At 42.8% G+C, this 21,834-nt stretch overlaps 2 protein-coding genes across 3 annotated transcripts; one reads left to right on the plus strand and one right to left on the minus strand.

Annotated features, from left to right (window-relative positions):
• The first annotated feature begins 156 nt into the window (after positions 1-156).
• LOC136439989 (uncharacterized) lies at positions 157-7,119 on the plus strand. Its single transcript, XM_066435715.1, has 3 exons — positions 157-1,152; positions 2,433-2,627; positions 5,435-7,119. Exons 1-3 carry the CDS (start codon positions 905-907, stop codon positions 5,640-5,642), a joined length of 651 nt encoding a protein of 216 aa, XP_066291812.1. The 5' UTR covers positions 157-904; the 3' UTR covers positions 5,643-7,119.
• Positions 7,120-7,525: 406 nt separating this feature from the next.
• LOC136439987 (protein-lysine N-methyltransferase EEF2KMT-like) lies at positions 7,526-21,786 on the minus strand. Of its 2 annotated transcripts, XM_066435712.1 has the most exons (11): positions 21,676-21,786; positions 20,958-21,056; positions 19,258-19,323; positions 18,910-18,990; positions 18,352-18,462; positions 15,784-15,861; positions 15,107-15,162; positions 13,629-14,137; positions 13,086-13,175; positions 11,574-11,726; positions 7,526-10,488 (listed from the first exon to the last, which is right to left on the minus strand). In XM_066435712.1, the coding sequence occupies exons 1-11, from the start codon at positions 21,784-21,786 to the stop codon at positions 10,373-10,375; spliced, it is 1,470 nt and encodes a 489-aa protein (XP_066291809.1). In that variant the 3' UTR covers positions 7,526-10,372. The 2 variants fall into 2 exon arrangements, with proteins under 2 accessions (XP_066291809.1, XP_066291810.1); XM_066435713.1 differs by lacking the exon at positions 20,958-21,056.
• Between the last annotated feature and the right edge of the window lie 48 nt (positions 21,787-21,834).

A 21,834-nucleotide genomic window follows, 5' to 3' on the forward strand; every position in this document is an offset into this window, starting at 1 on the left:
GTTTACAGGGGATAAACTTGTATTTACTCCTTCCTACACACGTAAGCGCAAGGTTCGCACGAGGTTGGAGATATCCCCCAGCCTTTGTGTATCGCTAATTGAAGAGGTTTGGGCATTATTACCTCACCTCCCGCGAGACTATTTCATCAATATATAATTTTCCTAAACGTCCTGATGGAAAGAATGCATACCGCGCAGGAATCCCCACCAATAAATGGCCACGTTGCTAACGGATGATTATGTTTCTGTTGCGCTCGTGAGAGCTCTATAAGGTGTTGTTTACGGTTGTTGCGTTTTGCTTTAGGGGAATATCATCAGTCTGCCGCCCCGCGAAACTTCCTATGAAAACTAGAGCGCAGATGACATGTATACACAGTACTACTGACTCTACCTGAGACGAGCCCACGTGAAGTGTGCAATAGTGCGGTGACACCGTAGCTCAACTGACCGTTACACACAGAGAGGTAGAGGATCAGCGAACGGAACAGCAGGACATGACGGGACCGTTACACACGAAGAGGTAGAGGATCAGCGAACGGAACAACAGGCCATGACGGGACGTCAGCGACAATCGTGTGGGCAATCAGGTGTCATCAGCGGAGGGAGTTGTGTTTCTGGGACACTCCGGAATTGGGGCAGTTCCGATGTCATCTGACCTGAATCTCGCATGACGAACCCAGTTATTACTCGGGGACCTGATGTCGGTGATAGCTGTTCGTCAGCTGGGTACAGGTGGACCGGGCGAAGGAGCCGGATTTATCGCCGTCTAAAGGTAAAGGTAGAGGTAGGGCCATCAACGATGTGGTTTCTTGTGGGACGAGTTTGAGTCGTGCTACACTAAAAGTCGGAGGACAAGCATTCCACGTATATCCTGGCGAAGAAAGACGAGTTAACGTACGCAAGAATGAAGAGTTACGGGCTACGGGACTGGTCAGCGGTTATCTTACAAGTCCAGCTCTGCCTCAGAGCGATCCTGCCAACTCTCAGCGCGGAGGCCGACGTGACCGGGCTGACAGAACTCCTCCCCACCGAGTCCGCCGGGCTGCGCTACTGCAGCCTCTTCGGCAACCGCGCGCCCAAGCCCGAGCACAAGCTGGTGTCCTGCCCCTGGTTCCGCCTCGACTCCTGCTGCTACCAGGAGGAGGTCGACAGGTCAGTACACGATTAATCCAGATGCTTTTAGAAAATATAAAAGGGTGATGTTTTGTCAGACACAATCGTAAATACGTCAAGTTCACGGAGAGTTATTGGGGCTGTGCCGTTCTCTGGAGTACGTTTTGACAGGACGGGGGCGCGGGCGGTTCGACTTTTATTATCAATCAGTGAAAAATCACACGGCGGTGTAGGTTAGAGAGTAACTCGGCTTGTAAATTCTACAGAAACGTTATAGAAAGCCGTCGGAGAGTGCAAAACCGTTAATGGCTTTAAAGTACAGATACATAGACCCTAACGGTGCTGTCTCTCAATTTTCAGCTTGAGAATCTATCTTAATGAAAATCCTATCAACCTGATCAGCTGCAGTCTTTGCTCCTCTTTGTTCGATCATCGATTTTGGGGCTGATCTTGCGCACGGGGCCATCAATACCCGGCACCGCACAACGATCCTGGCATGGAAAATGGGAATAAACGGTGAACAAATGATTTGCCTAAGATCAGATCAGCTGACGGTGAGATAAACTCTCAAGAGAGAGACATCGATCGCTGCAAGACGTTTCGATAACGTCTTAAGTTATGCCCAATAAGTTACATGGCGAAATGTTCATTTGAAGGAGATGAAATGCAAAAGACACGGTAGATGTTCGGCATGCCATTCGTCTTGTGTACAAACATGTATATTTAACCACTGCAGTGTTTATCATTGAACGTGAAGGTCAGAGTCGGTACGTAACTTTCTACACGCACGACTAAAGGATGAGAGGGAATCACTGATGAGGAGCGACATCAGAAGAACTGATGTACAACTTTGTCTTTTTATATTACTCCTTTAAAGGACAGTACATTCAGAACTTCTTATACCTAAATAATAGACTAGAATCTAGAGTAGCATTCCTCATTTCTGGCCAGGGATAAAAATTAATTCATTCCCTTTCAATTACTTGTACGGGTGATATATAACAGGGTGCATAGCCAGGCGACCTGCCCTGTCATCTTGCTAGTCTCTACCAGACTAACAGCGTCGGCTATAGAGAGAACATTTGCCGGGGGACTTTGGCCATGGAGGATAACATTTCCATGCCTATTTGACCCTCTCTCCATAGCAGACTCCCTTCATACAATTGACTCTATTTGGCCAATTTCTACTATTTTCCCAGCAACCCACAGAGACTGGTAGAGGCTATCATCTTGCATGGGTCATCAGAACGTAGTATCTCATAACAATTCTATATCTGTCAAAGCGGTGAATCAACAGAGACTGTTGTGCGATTTCGCAGGCTGTTTCCGATCGTGACGCCGCCCAAAGGCGCGGACCAGGTGTGCCGAGACCACCTGTACTACCTGAAGTGTTACATCTGTTCCCCCCATCAGCACCTGTTCTACCACGAGGAGACCGTCACCATGTGCGAGGAGTTCTGCGACAGCATCTTCTGGGCGTGCGCCAACGCCACGTTAGAGGGGGAGCGCATCAGGTTGGTATCCTAATATAATCCCATTTGTAGATTCGAGTACGCATGTGCAGTGTCAAAGGTGAGGGCCCCTGGCTTGTAAACAGTTCTGTCTCGACCATTGTCTCGATTCTGCATAACAATGCCCAGACGGGCTTTGTTGACGTCTCAGGGGCCTTCACCTTTGACACTGCACATGCGTACTCGAATCTATGAATGGGCAGCCAACCAGAGACGATGTCCTTCATGTCAACATAGCGTTGAAGATGAATATCATTTTCTAATGACATGCCCCACATATACTGTAGATAGACGAAAATTAATGAATATGATCACATGACGTAAATCAAGTGAACCCTAGGCCTTGCCAAAGACCAACAGAAACATTTTCAATGCCCCGACACCATATCCACGTACTTAGGTCAATACATATGTAGCGCTTTACAAAAGAGAGAATGTATTGTAACGTTTTACGTACATTACGTCAGTGTGTCATTTACGTCCATATTCTTGTAGTAAATAGTTTTTTTTTAAATAGACTGGTTTAGTATTTATTATCTCCATGAAAAAAGGCTTTTTCATGGAGTACTGTTTTGCTTGCGTTTGGTGTTTGTGTGTATGTTTGTGTCACCGGTCGCTTAAAGTCACCATAACTGTAAAACCTGTACATGGATTGAAATGATTTTTGGTATGTGGGTGGGTGTCAGGTGGAGGAAGGTCAAGGTCGATTTTGGGCCTCCTAGCATGTGTGACTGGAACTGCAATGGCGTATTTGATAAAATCTTCAATGTAGAGGAACTGAAGAGTGGATGGACAGATCGTCATGTTCTTTGGTACACAGGTAGGTTAGACCAAGTTGTACACACTTAAGTGCAAACTATGCAGATGAGACCGAATTTGCATAAGTAAGGAGGTAAATCGTTTGCATGGGTGTCGTCGTATGCTTAAAGTCAGCATAACTGTAGAACGTGTAGATGGATTGTAGTGATATTTGGTATGTGGGTATGCGCTGGGAGGAGAATGGTCAAGGTCGATTTTGGGCCCCCTGGTTTGTGTCCCTGGAACTGCAATGGCCTATTTGTAAAAATGTTCTAAAGGGGTTTAACTGAAGAGAGGAACAACAGATTTTCTTGTTATTTGGTACGTTGGTAGGTTGGATGGAGATGTACACACTGAAGTTCAAATCATGCGAAGTTATTGTGTTTGTGTGTGTGTGCGCGTGTGTGTATGTTTGTGTCACCGTGTTTGTATGTATGTGTCACCGGAAGCTTAAAATCAGCATAACTGAAGAACGTGTGGATGGATTGAAATGATATTTGGTATGTGGGTAGGTGCTGGGAGGAGAAAGGTCAAGGTCGATTTTGGGCCCCCTGGTATGTGTCACTGGAACTGTAATGGCGTGTTTGTCAAAATCTTCAAAGGAGAATAACTGAAGAAAGGAGCGACAGATTCTCATGTTATTTACTTGGCAGGTAGCTTAGAGAGGGCTGTATACAATGAAGTGCAAATTATGCAAATTAGACTTAATTTGCCTAAGTAATGGAGAAATCTATATTTGCTGTGTTGGCCTATCCTATATCGGGTGCTTTAGTGCGTAAGTAGGTCACTTGTCAACAGCTGTTGGCTTTAGCTTGCCAAGCCCATCAATCAATTTAGCAACTGTTGGTTGTTAACAGCTGTTGGCGCTTAACAGTCTGTAGGGACTGATTTGACCAGACTAGAAGCTAATGACAGCAGGTAGTGAAAGGAACAGTTATACATGGTTTTAATGTAAGGCAACTCATTCCAGTCTGTCTGTATGTTTGAGGACCCCAGTTGAATAATATGGGAAAATAGCAAAGAAGAGGTCAAGATCAGTTTCTGTGGATCAAAGGATATATGATGGGGATCCAAAGCATAAGGTATGTGAAGTAACCAGGACACATCACACATTTGATTATGTGTTAATTCACTTTGACCTGTTAACAGGCTGTTTCTTGCTCATACCGTGTACCAGTTGTGGTCTGGCTTTATTTTCTCAATGGTTTGGCAATGGTACTGTGGACCACAATATATTTAACGTACAATGCTACGATTGCTACCAGTTTATAGGTAACTACGTAGCACTTTGACATGATCTGGTCACCTGTAACCTTTCCTGCTTATCTATTGTACCCCTGTCTTTTATTCACCTGTAAAGTTGTGTTCTATCAACCGCTGTCCCTGATAGTTTATAATTTACACAACTTTGTAGGCAAGGTCGGGATGTCTCCAGGTGTCAGAGATACATAAGAAGATGAAGAGAGATCACATGAGAGCCAAAAGAGAAGGAGAAACAAATGCACTGAGGCGTAACAGACCACATAAAACAAATATAAACAAACACAACCACCCTGAAGCAGATAAAGCATAACATAACAACCAAACAACAAATAACATACACAAACATAACACAACATTTAAAAAAAAACAAATTTCATGGAGATTTTGGGTCCTCAGACTCTTGTTGTATTGATTGCATTGCCATACGTTGTACCATTGTGCTATGTACAGTTGTCGAGCAATAACTAAGTTACTCTCCAAGCAGAGAAGTGGGACCCACTCTGCATGGAGAGTAATTATTGCTCGACAATAAGGCTGGTTTTTGACGTTTTTGTCGGCCGGGCTTTCTACTCTGTCATATTTTTTGGTCTGTATAATCCACAGAGACCTATAGCCCTGTGGGTTATAGGGGCAAACCTATGACAGAGTAGAAAGCCCGACAAAAACGCCTAAAAACGCGTCAAAAACCAGCCGGACCCACTTCTCTGCTTGGAGAGTAGCAATGATTTTTAATGTATTCATTCATACAGCGACCTGTACTCTAACGGGAGGGAGTACTGCCTGGGCCGGAAGTTTCGCGTGGAGAAGGAGAGTGGCGGCACGTGCTACACGGTTCCCATCGTGGCGGAGGAGGCGGCCAGCTCAGCGAACAGTCGCCATCATGCCGCGGCAGGGATAATTGCTCCTCTGATCACATCATGGACGCTTTTCATTACGGCGAAGTTAACGTTGCCGTGATCGAGCCGGATTACCAGCCCAAGCGAGGCGCAATAACACGAGCGGTTCAAAAAGCGCTCTGGTAAATTGGATACTCGAGGGGCGGATTGCATTCGGGGAGGACTGCAAATTAAGCAAACTTCACCAGCAAAACGTCATAAAATGGAAATGAGGCAATCTTCCAAATGACTCCCCGAAATCGAGGAGGGGACCGAAGACGCAGGGAAAAGGTTCAAAGTTTTACAAACCGTGGCAAGAGATACGTTTTGACTTCTGCAGAGTAACAACATAACGCCATGTGCGGAAATGACGTTATCACACGTAACGTTAGTAGAAGAATAGGGATATACTGTTATGTACATGTAACTACATCGCTATGACATGGATATATCCACATCCGCAGGTCCCTGGTACTTTTCACGAGAAGGCTGACTACGATTTTGAGATTTTCCAAACAATTTTGCACTTCTGTGAGATGCGGTCATTTACAGACATATATAAGATTGAATAAACACCATAGCCTTGTAGCTTTTTATAAGTGTACTCGTCAGAAGACTGTAGATTTACTCTGAGTCACCTCAAGGCAAGTTGAGTATCTCAACTGATATTCTAAGTACACGATTTTTCACATTGGGCAGTACAGAAAGGAAACATCAACAAGAGATGGATCTAGACTTAAATGTAGTTATTTTATACCATCATGGGGGGCTGTATTTCAAGCCCTTATAGGTAGAAAGCCTAGCTAGCTGTATTCATCGAGATAAATCGCATCAAAGAAACCGCGGGTCAAAGAGACATCTGTCCATCATCTTCTACTCCATAACTTGTCTCCGGATAACATATCATGAAGCAGATAACAGCTATCCTCTAAATCTGATAACATGTTGTTCATTCGTCACTCATAGATGAACCTTTTCCATGGGAATTCGCCCTGGAGGCCAGCGACCTGCGTAAGTCCCATGTAAGAACTCTGCCCCGTCGCGCAGAGAATCATTTGTCATGAATACAGATATCCTAAAGAGCCCCGGGCAAGGATAACAACACGATAAATGCTTCTCCACAAACATGCACTTCAGTTTGCGTAGAAGGATGGGCACATTTTCCGAGAGCTCTCCCCATAAAATCAACGTTATCAGAACAGTGACAGCGCGTCCACCGACTGCGCAATTTGCACTGTGAGCCGTCAGCAATGAGAGCGAGCGCAATGAAGCTGCTTTTACAGACCCTATCATTGCACACGGCAGCGTGACGGTCAGTAAAAGTGCCGTAATGACCAGGGAAGATAAATGTGAAGCACGAGCCAATCCCACAGAGACATCAAGGCGAACTTTACGAAGCCATAGGGTGTCTTTTTCAAGCAGAACGGTGTTTAAGCACCTGACTTAAAGCCGTGGCATTTCAGTCTAACCCGCGGCAGGAATAAACATGCGTGCAGGAGCATTAAGGTGGGATCAGTATAAGGCATGAATAAAAGAGGCTTTTAGGCTACATGCATGTTGGTGATGGGTCTCAGGGAGGTCACTTAGACTTACTTATCTTCTGCTGTATCTTTTGGACGTGTGTTCTTATATTCCAGTCACACACACTGGTAGGTAAAATCTCCTTCATATACCAGAGTTCAGCTAAGAAGGTTCAGTGCACAAGCATACAAGGACCTGAAGATAAACTGTTGACAAAATCTTCACATCTGGTAATACTATGACTGCATATCAAACAACTCTCAAACCTACACTTGAATTGCAAAATCGTATCTAGACTTACTTATCATGTGAAAACATTTGAAAGGTAGCTATTTGACCGCTTGACAGGAAGTATGTATTATTTACTAGGGGTAACATCTATTACACACGTGTATATACATAAAAGCTCAAGGAGACAGAGCACCAAAAAGAAACACTCACGGACACAGAAAAGAGATCTAATAAAAAAAAAATCATGTCATATGTAAGTGCAATAAAATAAAATTCTAGTTCTCTTCAAATCACATTTGCAGTGCTAAAATTGATGTCTTTCAGCAGTTTAACAACTTATGGTAAGGTAAAGCAGTCATGCTCATCTGAGGTGAATCATGATGGTTTTTCAAGTACATGTAGCTGGTGGTAAATGTAGTGCAATTCAGCTTTGCTACAGCTTGTATTTTCAGCCAAGCACATTGGGTTACCCCTACTCTTCTCGATAAGTGTGTTGGGTTCTTTTGCTTGAAGATGTTTGAGACTTGCTCAAGCATCAAACCTCTACAACAAAAAAATAGCTAAAGCTATCCTATATGCCACATCTACAAATGGGAATAATTCCCTCTTACATGCAGGCTCATCATTTTGTCTTGCATCTATCTATTAACACACCACAATTGTTCATGAATATAGTATGACAGCTGCCTGTTCTTAAACCTTGACATGTAAGTCTTCTCTTCTACTGCGACTGCACCATCTGAAAAACGACGGTAGACATTGATGTACTGCATGACGGATTCTCCTTTACTGTGATAATGTGGTAATTCATGAGTCCTGACCAGCAGGTGTACAAGGTGAACAAGTCCATCAATCACAGGCTGCGTCTCATAAGCAGCTGGGTCTCCCATCTAATAGCTGTGATGATTGGCTCCCAACTGACCTTTAACCTGTAAAGGTCTGGCAGAACATTTTGATTTCCACAGGAGTGAACTGTGTGACTTTTATTCAATTACCTGCCAAACTAGGTCAAAAGTCAATGAGGATCCCCATGACACATTTGCATGGCAAACAACCCAGCTCTTCTTTACTTCCATTTCAGCTGAATAAAGTGTTCAAAATGACCACAATTTAAGGCAAAGAACTTGCCAAAGAAGTTAACAAAACTTAAGCATGGCCAACCACAATTTAAGGCAAAGAACTTGCAAAAGAAGTTAACAAAGCTAGCATGGCCAACTGGCTTGCCAACCACCCTGGCAAGTTTTACTCAATCCACTCAGCTGTGAGGTTCTGCCGCAACTATTAAGCCATAACCATGGGATATGCGGATTGGGCCTGCAGGATTGCAAGTTTTACTCAATCTGCCAAATTGTACTTGAATCCATTCAGCTAAATGGTTCTGCCTCAAGCCTTAACCAGCCAAGGTTATAAGGATTGGGCCTTCCATCACCCACATGTTCTGTAGGCTGCTTGGATGGCCAGAACATAGTCTCCAAGCTGGGTACAGTTGCTATAAAAACTCCTTCTGCCAGTTGGATACGGTCTGCTGGCAACCCGTAGGTCTGCTTGGAGACTAGCCAGAACACACTTGTAAAGACATAGCCCTAAAGGTAGCATTGAGCATGGCACAAATCATGCTCTGGAGTATATCAGATGGCTCACTAGAATGATGGTCTTTATGTAGTAAGGCATCCACCCTAGACAGAGTGCACTCAGTCCTAAATTGAGTGGTATAATCATCACACATATGATCTTATCTACAGACCACAGATTAAAGACACATTGGCACATGACAAGGGACATTGTACTAGTATATGGAAGGAATTTTAGAGAATTAATGAATATGTGTTCACAAATTTGGTGGTACAATTGAAATTAAAAACAATATCTAGTATCTATTTCATACCATTATTGCACTAATGGTAAACTATGGCACACCCAGTGCAGTCTTTTTGCACTTCATTTGTATTGAACCTCTGTTCATGGATCACGAAACAGTACCTGAGCAATAGACCGATCCTGTCGAACACCATATCGAACGAATAGAAGACCCATAGAACCCCCTGTTCTATTCAGCCCACCTCCGTCAAGAACAGCGCTAGTTGGACAGAGATGGCACGTGCAAAACAGGGTACGTATATCTGGGACAGGCTTTCCACTGTATTGGTCTAATGCAGGGTCAGAACAAAAACGAATTTAAAAAGAAAATAGATCGGGCACTCAAGGAGAGGAAGCTTGAACCACATGCTGACTACTACAAAGTCCGCTAGCGCAGAGTTTGGTATATTCAGTTACTGGTGTGTGAAACTGGTTAACTTGAAAGTGAACAGGGAAGTAAAAGGATGCATTTTAATTCTTAGTTACTAAATACCATGCAGCTGTTATGCATGCAGTCAATACAGTGGGACCCCTGTCACAGATATATGAACCCTGTTTTACACGTACGTCGGCTGCTTGTCAGAAACTGGGCGCTGATGCCCACCGACAAGGGAAAGCTATGCGGTGCATACCGCTTTAACATTGACCGAAAACATTACGCTCTCACCGCAACTACACCTACCCCCTCCATAAACAACTCTACCCGGTGGATACAGCCTTCAACAAAGTAGACATAGCATTCTTATTTGGCCCGCTCTGAAAGGGTTTCAGTGCCACAAAAGTTAAACCGAAGTCAGTGGCATTATTTTCAACCTAGCCGCGGCAGCCATGTTTGGTCCGTCAAACCCTGTTTTTGACGGAGGTGTTCAAAATCGAACAGGGGGCGTGGCTTTGGGATCGGTCTATTGCAACATGGTAACATTCAGAAAGAAAAAATATATACCCATGACCACACCAGGTACTTTGTTCTCAGGATAAATCTGCTCCATTGTGTGATTTCAAACTCTTGGAGATTCATCCATTAACCATCAGCCTGCTAAGGCAGCCATTTGGCACCAAATTTGTATTGGAAATGGGTTATAGGCAGCAGGGAGAAGATTAAGAGTATTGATAAAGTTTGCTACGTGGTTGAGTTAGAAAGAAGATAACAGATTGATTTCCTTTGTAGATTCCTCACAGACGTGAAACTGGCCGATACTGGTGCTATCTCATCTGGTGGGATATCCATAACTTGTGTATCTTCATGGTCTGCTGCCTGTCATAGAAGAATACTGAAGTGGATCCCAGGCTCAGGTCCTCCGAGCAGATTCCAGCTTCCTCTGGAGACAAGATACAACACTGTCACTACAGCTACAGAGTGATGCATGATGGGATTACTGTGGATCACGGTCTGCGCCATTGCATTGTTCACAGCTGATGAGATTGGAATGGGGTACATTTCTCATGAACTACCGCTACTGCAACATACAGTCGTGATCAGCTTTGGCAATCCTATAGAAAAAGTTGCAGCACTACATCATAGACTGTGACCCTGGTGCTGGTCTCCTTTCCAGGCTTAAGGGTTAGGCTTTTTCTTTGGTTTATTATATGCTGTTTTCTGATTGTATATCAGTTATGATTGTACTGGGTTTCTTGTAGTCAGCCTCCTGTACGAGGAACAATCAATACTGACATACAGTCAGAGAACAGCATTTAATAAGCCCCAAAGAAAGTCCAACCCATAAGCCTGCTAAAAGTACTACCCTTTTGCATCCAATCATTGACATCAAGGGTTGATCCATCCATGGTGAAAGTCATGCATGTCTGGGCATCTGGGACAGCCTAGTGATAGTCATCTCTCATATTGATTTACCGGGGCATTGTGGAGAGGGCAGTCCGAGAGCTGTTCTCATTTGGGCAGCAATTTTGGAAAAACTGCACAGCTATTGATCAACACAATGTTGTCTTTTTTCTATGTTTTTCTTTGACCATACAGAGAAAAGTAATGAAAATTCTGAAACCCATTCCATCAGATTCTTCTGAAGTCATGCCACTGTGCGAAAAAAAATTGTGTTGATATAGGTATGATAACAGGAGTGTTGATTCTGTTACAGATGACCTATTTTTCAGATATCATTTCATGAAATGGTCTTTTGCCCTATTTGATGGATGGCAAAATATCAGAAGTAAACTTCCAGGGCAAAAAATCAATTCTAATGCACAGAATATCCTTCAAAGCAGCTGCAGTATAATGAGAAAATTCCAAAAGATATTGTCATATAAGTGGTACTAACCATAAGTCACCTCTACCCATAGAGAAAATGTACCCATTATGTGCTATTACCCCATTGATGATTTGCCATTATACCTAGAAACATATCGCTGTGTTAAATTGGCATTGCCACTGTAGGAAAAGTAGACTCACCTAACTTTCTAACATAGAAGTCATAGGTGTCCTGGTTTCTTATGGTGGATGCAACATAGGCTACAGGACCTGTTCTCCTACTGGGGGCAGGATGTAGAGCCTTCAGTAGTAGTGAGACAAAATACTCCACCAACTCATTGTCAAACACAACATCTGTGTGAGGAAAATGGATAGATCAGAGTCAGACAATGCAGTTTGCTTGTTCATTCATTCAGGCCCTTGCAGTGCCTAGTGGCACATAGGGTAGCAAGTTTCCTTGCCGTTTCAGTATCAGGGTACATTTTTACAGGGAGAGGTCGCTAGCCCTTCCCTTTTAATGTGATCAAGGCACCTCCTTGAACACGGGGCCCCCATTTTACGTCCCTTCTGAATGACAGCGCAGCTCCAACAGAGGTGTCCTAACCCCAGAACTTGAACCGGGGTCTCTCAGTTACCAACTGATTGGAACCAGGAGCTCAACTGTCGAGCCACAGTGACTGACAATTCCTGTCGAGACAATGTAGTACTTATCCAAATCATCATTCAGGCAAAACAGTCTGGATCAATTGCAGCTCTTGTTACAGTGTATATCACAATACAGTTTGATAGAAATCAATGAAGAGCAGGATTTTTATGAGGTTGCTGCTTTCATCTGAAACATCTGAACTGAGTCTGTATCTGTATCTGTAACGTTATCTATATACCGGTAGCCAATATACCCGCTTTGCAAGCACATGGCGCAGCCACAGCTGGTTATATTACGCCAAATGACCTGTCACATGATTAGATCAGTATTTTCAACCAAAAGCTCTAGAAGAAAACATGATCATTGTCTTGAAGAGGCCCAGAATGTAACCGAAGGGTGACTGGATGATCATGACTTGCTAGAACAAGCTGCATATACAGATTGAAGTAGAAAATAATCAATACCAGGATTCATTTTTCTTCCCATGGCATCTTTAGGAAATTCCCATTCTTCATATTTTCTTTAATGTACTGAAACCTCATGAAGGGATAAGACACAACATTATACCATTATTTCAAACAAATCCAGGGCTTCCTTTCTCGGGTCCTTTGTTCTTAAATATACCTTCTTCAAATGGGCTACATACACAGCAATCATTGGTAATTACATGAACAGCTCCTCTTAAATCTTGCCCAACTTGAACCTTGATAATAAGCATCCCGACACTCTTAACTCTACACACATACACACTTGCAGGTTATTATAATAATAAGTGCACTTTTGAGAGGAAGTATGATAGTCTGGCTTTGAACTCTAATCCACAGCTTTGCTGCACCAGGACACAACAAGCCAAGCTGCATAGAGGAAGGGCTGCCATCATATATACAAAAAGTACATTATACCTTTATCATACCAGCACAGCATGCTGCCCTTTGGCATGGTTTAAGCGATCAGCCACTTGGTCGCTGCACTGGGTACTCTTTTTATTACGTCTTCAGTATCTACGACATTGAACTCTATACTTTAGGAGAGTCGTGAGCGGGTGCTTAAGTTTACTAAACCCTTACCTGATGCTATAATGACATCAGGAGCCAGAGACTGGAGCTCCTCTTGGGTGACGGAGGCCCAGTCCAGACACATCACAGACATTTTGGAACCTGTGGAACACCAAAGGAAACGGAGAGACAAAAAGTCACAGATATCCATGCAGCTCAAGCTTCTGTTGGGATGGCCTCAGATACTTAGGAGTTCTATCATAGAAAAATAAAAAGGAGCAAACTTCTAAAACTTTTCAAGAGCCACAGTTACGTTGTTTTGATCATTTAGAGTTCTGCTAACAACCTTAAACCAGATGATACTTCAGTGTTTGGGCATACCAACACTATTATTAGGTTGTCATGTCACAAGAATAATCTTTCAGGTACAGAATTTGTAGTACCTTCCAGCCAAAATGAAGATGATACATGTACCCAGTAAGGCAAGTATGCCATAGAGGAAATGAAGGAACAAAATCATTTACTCATGTATGTTAAGTATTGGTTATGCAAGACCCATGCATACAAAATGTTTGTAATATTATAATAAAAGACAAAGTAGACGAGAAAGCATACCTTGTACAAGTGTTGTTTCCCATGGATGATTGCCTGTGTACCAACTCACATTCTCCATGTTATTATCAGATTCTCCAAACCTAAACACTGCAGTATTAGTACAACTCTCCAGCTCTGTCTCACGCAAAGCCTCTCCTGCATTCTCCTGGCAAGACCGATTATTGTCTGAATTATGTTGACACTTGTTACAAGTTTGCTCCCTTTCATCACCCTTATCTTCCACAGGGTCTGTGCTGTAATTCACAACAACAGCTTCAGCGTTGTTTGTGGCATGCTTGCTGTGATAAGAGCTGCCATGAACGCTCTTCTGATTAACTGCCGTGCCCCCCGCCTTGCCGTTTACTGAGCCTCCCCCCTCCTCTCGGAGCTTGCAGTTGAGGACAAGGTTTTCCCACAGGTTGGTGAGCACGTTGGGGTGGCAGTCGCTGTAGATGTAGTGGGCGGGGCAGCAGCAGGAGCTGAGGACCAATCCTGTCAGGCCCATCCCACTTCCAAGTTCAAGAACCGTTCTGAAGGAACAGAAAATGTCTTAGATTTACAGCACTGGGTGTTTCAATTGACGCTATACATGTAGATGGCCAATAGCACAGAGTTTCCAAACAACCATCATATCTTAAAAATGTGATAAAGAATTTAATACCTGTTTGTTAAATACTTGAAAAACACAAAATCAGCAAATTGTACTTAATTGGCAAATCCTAAACATAGGTTATTGAGAACACTTTTTTGTGAAGAGGGTATAACAGCACGCAGTTGTGCTCACAACCTGTCCACTAAGCTTTATGAAGATGTCCTTCGGTTGCAGCACTTGCGATAAATGTGTCTTGAAGATCCAATTAAGCCTAGATCCCAAGATACTGTAGCTGTAATAATTCACTTTTAAGATGCCAATTTCTCTTTTACGCCATTGTCATGAAGCTTGCTGCAGTCATAAATTATAGCACAGTGGAGTGCAAAGCTAATGCAATAATTGCTACATCATAGGCACAATGCTCAGTCCCTGTGCACACACAACTGACAATTACAGCTACAAACAGCAATCATTGGTAATTACATTAACAGCTACTCTTAAATCTTGCTCAACTTGAACCTTGATAATAAGCATCCTGACACTGTTGTGAATGTCAAAGGCACTTTCTCAGTAATGACAAAGGGACAATAACAGCTTTATTTTGTTCAGCACAAATTAACTAGATTCGCAAAGTAGTACTCAACGCCCATGTAGTCAACCCCCATGATTCTTCCAGCTACCCTGAGACCACCCCATTGAAAAAATTGCGTTATTGAGGCCTTCTCAAGAATGTTTTGAACACCTGGATATCTGAAGTGTGCATACTTTAGGGATTACTAATGCTGCATTTGATTTTAGTTAGCATCTTTAGATTTATTGGTTACCTTGTTGCGGTTTTAGGCTCCCCGGTAGAATTATGGGAGTTGATGCTACAAACATAATATGTATACATCTTTTTACAACTTACTTTTGTTCAAAAAGTGCTGAGTGTTCCATTGCCCACTCGGCGAGGCACAGCCCAGCCTGCAAGCAGGAAGGAGAGAAGAAATATGAGTATCTTCACAGACTGTTTGGAGGGGATTTGCTTCATTTGGGTAGATATGGAAGCCAGCTTTACTTCACATATATCACCCTTCCATTCTGCCGGAAGGCATAACTTGTATCAGAAAAGGGCTAATCCTTACAAATGGACACAGACAAACAAGTAAAACCTCAATCTTGAAGAAGATTGCTACATTTATAACCTTCATACGAAGGGACAAAAATGCCATGGGCAAAAATACTACAGGTATCTACTGAAACGTATGAAGAAAGATTCTAGTTCCACCTAGATTCTAGTTGGGTGTCTGAAACATTCCAAATAAAATCAAGACTTTGTGAGAAGATTTGGCAAATGATTATTAATTCAACACTTGTTGCTGAAAGGAATAAGTCCTGTTACTTATAGGCACTGAGGCTTATGAACTAGGTTTTGTCCTACCTAAAGATGATTTGTCAAGGTTGCATTAATAGATCGAGATAATGATAATGGTTAGCTAGCATGGCATCTGTTTTCAGATTAATAGCCTAAGGATAAGCAAAAAAACCTGTTAAAGCTTGGAAAGGGACAGAAACCAGGAATAGGATCAAGATCAGTACACTAACCTCCCAAGTCCTTAATCCAGTTGTTCCATGGGAGATGATCTGTGTGGCCTCTCTTAACACAACAGTTTTTCCACAGGGCTGGAAGAAAAGCATGAAAAATATGGCATAATCTTGGCAAGTTTCCGATCTTAAACATCTCAAATGCCAGCCTTACAAGATGCAATAAAACCTGTTCTTCAAAATGGATTGGCATTGGTTTAACCCTTAGGGTCTTGTTACCTCAGATGGCCCACAAATCGATAAATTAGACAGACGCATGAGAAAAGAGAAACATAAAGTTAAAGATTTTTCTTTCTTCCTATGCTTTGTAGGTACAGATGTGCTGGCTGAGCAGGAGAAAAATGCTTGGTGAGTCTGACATCAAGGCAGCATTTGTATTAGATCATGCAGTAGCATATATAATATATATATATATATATATATATATATATATATATATATATATACCGGTATATCAGAAGGGAAAAGTAAGCTCCATATCCTTAGCTGACTTGTGGCAGCTACACTCTTGTCAGGTGGCTGTTGTAAAATAGTAGAGTCTGGCCAAGCCTGAAGCAAGCCACAGGCCTTCAAAGGATTTCTGCACACAATCTTTCAGCTTCCTATAAATTAGCAGATTACTCACTTTCTCCCTCCAACCCAGGTATAAGGCACCTTTCAAACCTGAGAGATGTTAGCTTTGTGCACTGACTACTAACAACCACTGATAGAAATGAGACCTATTTTTTTAGTTGTCACAGCGTTTGAAAGCCCTTTATACAGTCATATTAGTGAAATTTCTGCAATCAAGGTGAAATAGAATGCTTTGCACTGTGCAGAAACCTAGCAAGTAAGCAACATAGTAATGACCATACAACAAAATTCCATTTGTCATAATTCTGCATTAATTGGAGTCATAAGAATAACAATGAATGAATAACCTTCATTAACATATATCTGTCAGGTTATACATGTGTGAGAGGTCGAGAAGTACGGACACTAGTACAGACACGACTGCATGTGTTGAAGCCTCTCAAACAACTGTTTTATTCAAAATGATAGAACGGGATCGGCCGTTCTATATTCGAACGGCCGGTCCCGTTCGACACAACGACTTTGCTCGTTACATTCTTCCCCCCCAACCGTGGTATTTGCCCTCAAATGCGAATCTACCTACATAGTCAAGATGGTGATCGGCGCTGATGTTTATCAAGACGCCTGTGACCATAAGTACTTCAAAGCACGGACGTTAAACAACAAAAACTGTCTTCTTCATTCAACATCACACCCTCAGTGTGGTTGAGAATTCACAATGTTCCTAGTAGTCGCCCCGCAGGCATCAATATTCTACTTAGGCACACATCAGTTCGAAGATTTTCAATACACAAAATACAATGAAATCGTTTCCATGGCAATCAGCAACCACGCAGATTCTGACGATAAAAGGGCAAACGAATCTTCGGAGGTAGATCTTCCTAGGAGGGTCGTCCCGCAGGCATCAGTTCTATCTAGGCAAGCATCACACCAGTCTCAATACACAACAATATATACAACATAACATTCACCAGATGGATTCGTTACCCGTAGGCTTACGAAGATTCCACCAGGCGAGTTCGTACCCGGACATCGTGTTACAGTTCCTTGTTAGAAATACACCACAAAAGTTCGAGATGTTGCACAAAGTTCAGTGGTCGGGCCGGGTACACGGAGAAGTACTTTTACAGTTCACGGCAAAAGGTTGCGCTGGTGGTCATTCAAGGCTGGAGACAGGCATGGGCAGCGCGGGGTCTTCGTCGTACGGGTAGTCGGACTGAGTCAGGTTGCGTCGTTCGGCACGGTGGGGCAGGAAGACGACAGCGTCGTCTGCTGGACACATGGCCAACCGCGGGGGCATCCTTGCGGCAAAGTTGTTGATCTCTGGCCTCAGCGATGGCAAGCAGAGAAGTCTGGGTACATGGTAGACATGGTCGTCTGGCAGGCTTGGTGGTGGCGGGCCGGGGTCGGGTTGACATGGCACGGTAAGCGGACAGTACTAGCATGTTGCTAGGTAAGCGTGCCCGGGGCAGCGCCTCTTGACTCGGGCGGCATAACAGCTGGCCAAGGATGGCCTTGGTGTGGGTTCGGCCGCTCGAAAACGGCAACCACCGCTAGTCCACCAATGTGAGAGGTCGAGAAGTACGGACACTAGTACAGACACGACTGCATGTGTTGAAGCCTCTCAAACAACTGTTTTATTCAAAATGATAAAACGGGATCGGCCGTTCTATATTCGAACGGCCGGTCCCGTTCGACACAACGACTTTGCTCGTTACACATGTATATACACACCACTCTGAAAAAGTGTATTTGAGAGGTCTCTAGAGCAGCAACCCCAAGGTGGCCAAGGTATGCACTGTTAAGATATACATGTACAGAGGTGCATTATACTGGGGAAGTTGCATTGCATTGCTTTGGATCTTTTTAGGGTAGCGAACATATGTGCTATGGAGGTTTAATCTCCCTGCTGCCTAACCCTGTAAGCAATACAAATTTTGTGCCAAAAGGCTACCACAGGAGAGGATTAAGAGGAGGAGAAAGAAGCTGACATACCAGTGTGTAAGTCTTGTAGCAGCAGGGTGAGGTGGGTTCCAGAGTACTGACCAGCAGACTGGTGTACACCTCATACAGCTCATCACACACCTCCTGCCCAGCATCCTCACACTGGAAAAGTTAAATATTGCTCCTCAGATATGTGCATGGACTAACCTAGCTGAATCTCAGCATATTCAGCTTGGTATCCATACCTATTATAGCTCCCGGGTCTCTTCTGTCTCCTGCGTAAATATTTCCCGGACAGAAGAGACATGGGAGCTATAATAGGTTTGGATACCAGACTACATCCTTTACAGAAACAATATCATATCTCATATTGATAATGTGACAAAATATCCCTGCAGAAGTGTTTGATTAGAAAGAATTATTTTTCTACATTGTGATCAACAAAAAGAAGTATTAGTCCTACAGAAACACAAAAAGGATAGATGCCGTACTGAAATAGTCATAGTTGCAGCAGTGTTGCCTTTACTTCTATTGAGTATTTAACTGCCATGCTCAGACATTAGGTCTAAGGTATTAAAGGTAAGACAAAATCTAGAAGTCAGTGCTGACCTGTTGGATGATGTACTTGAGGAAGGCTTGTCTGTAGGACAGGGAGGTGGGGTACCTCATGATGAGGGGGTGATGGACAGTCTGTAAAATAAAAAACAAGTGGAGTGGTAATAAGTTACAACTTACGACAGTGATATAAAATCAGAAAAGTATGTAGAACCAGTAACTAGAGAGGACTTTATCCTGTCACAAGAGGTATTTTACAACTTTGCTTTTATCTTGTTTTGCACTACCTTACCCCAGCTTTGCCCAACAATGAAAACAACAAATCAATATGGAGTGGTCTCAAAAGAGTTATTATGATAATCATAGTATCTATACATGTATTGTGTAGTTCAATCAATTCACCATTTGTAGCAGCTCTTGCTGATCTTCCAGTTCAAAAACTGCCTTTCCCTTGTCGTCCCCATCAAGCTGCAATAGAATAATATATGAAGTTGTAAACTGGTTATGCAGCAAAAATTCTGTTACACTAAAACTCATCCCTGGTGAACTTAAAGACTGGATTCCTCTATCTGTATATGTTTTATGAAAGCAGTAAAAGGGACCATGTGCTCCATCACGGCAAAGTACTGGTATAGCACACCGAGGACCTTTTACTTCAGAATGCATAACTTTCATAGTCAATCCTTTTTCACAACCTAAGGGCCTATGGTAACTTGGAGAGGTAGAGAGCCATTTAATTGCTTTTGGATTGTTGACCAATAAAATGTGAAATATAGTACCACAGCCCATTGAGGCTTTCTAAGTAAAAGAGTAATATATCAAAAGCAGATAGGAATAATGACCTTTGACACCGTAAATGTGGTTTCAGACTTCAAAATAAAGCCACTATATACTAGTATTCATGTAGCCTGGCATGTAAATGCCAGAAAATGAATTGTATTAACCAAGCAAAGGTTATGGTTATTCTGTTAGGTACATGCTGGGTACAGGCAAGGTTTTTACACCTTGAACAACACAGCAAACTTCAACCACTCCTAGCAAAACACAACTCTACAAACAGAACAGGTTATTTCAAACTAGGAACACAGATCATGAAGAAGAAACCTTTTTGCAAAAAACATCTCAACTTGAAAAAGTTGGTATCAGACCAAATATTATGGTATGTTTTCTTGAATAACAGTACTTTCTGATTAATCATGGCACCTTGTTGATCTTTAAAGCATTACAAACTACTTTGTACAACACTGTATGCAAAGCTGAACAGCTGCAAGCTGCATGGAGTAATTTTGATACAAAGACAATCTGATATAACACAAGGCAATGGCATTGATATACATGTATGATTCCAGCAGCACTGAATGCATTGCTTTTATCTTTATGATCACATTGCGGATTATCTTCTCCAAAGACAATGATCGCGTTACTTTAGAGATTGTTGGACAGACTGCTCATTAAGGCTAGCATAATGGATCACCCAACTGGGCCTAATCAGTTTGGAGGCAGGATCAGACTTTGGTTGTCAGGGGAATGACAAATCTGCAAAACAGGGGACTACAACGTATTTCATATTTATGGTGTACCATTTGTTTGGATTATGATGCAAGGCTCTCCATAGAAGATTACGAGTTTTTTTCCATTACGCACAGGTTATGCAAGGACAATGCAGGTGGGACGTTTACATACTTATGAACTCTTTCAAAGTCAGCTCTTTTATCATTAGCAGGTTGCCAGGATCGGTTTCTGATTTACATCTGACTTTCCTATCGTGAAAGATACATCTATTTTCAGATTAAGTGTATATTATTGATTCCCCTCTGCAAATACCTCTCAGCACACGAGCCTGCATGTCACAGTAATGATTTCTACTCTCTGACTGAGCATTTTGGGTCTGCAAGCTAATCAAGATCCTAGGATGCCAACTAGTAGAATAATCACTACATTTAATATTTGCACCACTAATTTGTTATTCTAGATCATGACGTTGCAACAACGAGCTGAGATGAGCAGGCTGTGGATTAAGGTTGAATTGTTGAAGGAACAGACAGAACACTGCACTGATTCATCAGGACACCAGCGGCACAAGCAGACTCGCTTGTACTTACGACTGACGTTCGGACACCCCAACAATTGGGGAGGCTCACATGGTAGAGCAACGTCCGAGCCTGACTCGGGGGCAGGACCTGTACCTGTTCTATAGGGAGCTACACAATATAGAGGAGAGAACAAAAGGTGTGACGTGAGACATATCAATGCATGTCTACAGACAGTCATAGGACAGATTCACAGATAAGTTTCTTTTGTGTAATATAACTGTTACAGTTTCATCAATGTTTGATATTGGCATACGTAGGATAAATAAGAGAAAGAAGAAACAAAAGACGACATAGACAGTGTTATTCTGTAATAAGATAAGAATTTCCAATGCAGAAACCTGGTCCAGATATATAGCTGTAGTGTAACTGTGAGTGTTGGTTGCTTTTTGTATGGTGTATAGAAATTATATATTTATTAGAATCACTGCTGCAAGTTCTTGTTTTGTATTGGCAGACACTTCATGGGTGGTGAAAAGGAATGTATTCCAGCAAATAATCTTGCATGAGTAACATATCAAATGTGTGTCCAGAACAGGAAGGACCATACACCAGGAGCACCACTTCATTCCTGCAAAGCTTGAATAATTCTGAGCATCCCAAACATCTGCAAACTATTATGGAAACTTGATCACATTCATGTGCCCCCCTCCCCATCTTCCCAAATTTCCCACGACAACCTCTATATAGAGGAGCCACCTTAGTCAGTGGTACAAAATAATATTCCTACCTTCCATCTGAAGAACCTGATCGGCACCATGGCCATGAACTGCGCCTGTACCAGCCGTAAGGCCGGGTGTTCCTCCCCGGTGTCGTCTGCTGCTCCAGGACTGGCCGCCATTGTGGTTGCGCCATCTACGCATGCGCGGCGCGGAGCATGCTGGGTAGG

Source organism: Branchiostoma lanceolatum, chromosome 8 (genome assembly GCF_035083965.1).
Source record: "Branchiostoma lanceolatum isolate klBraLanc5 chromosome 8, klBraLanc5.hap2, whole genome shotgun sequence".
In the NCBI taxonomy this organism is placed as follows: Eukaryota; Metazoa; Chordata; class Leptocardii; order Amphioxiformes; family Branchiostomatidae; genus Branchiostoma; species Branchiostoma lanceolatum.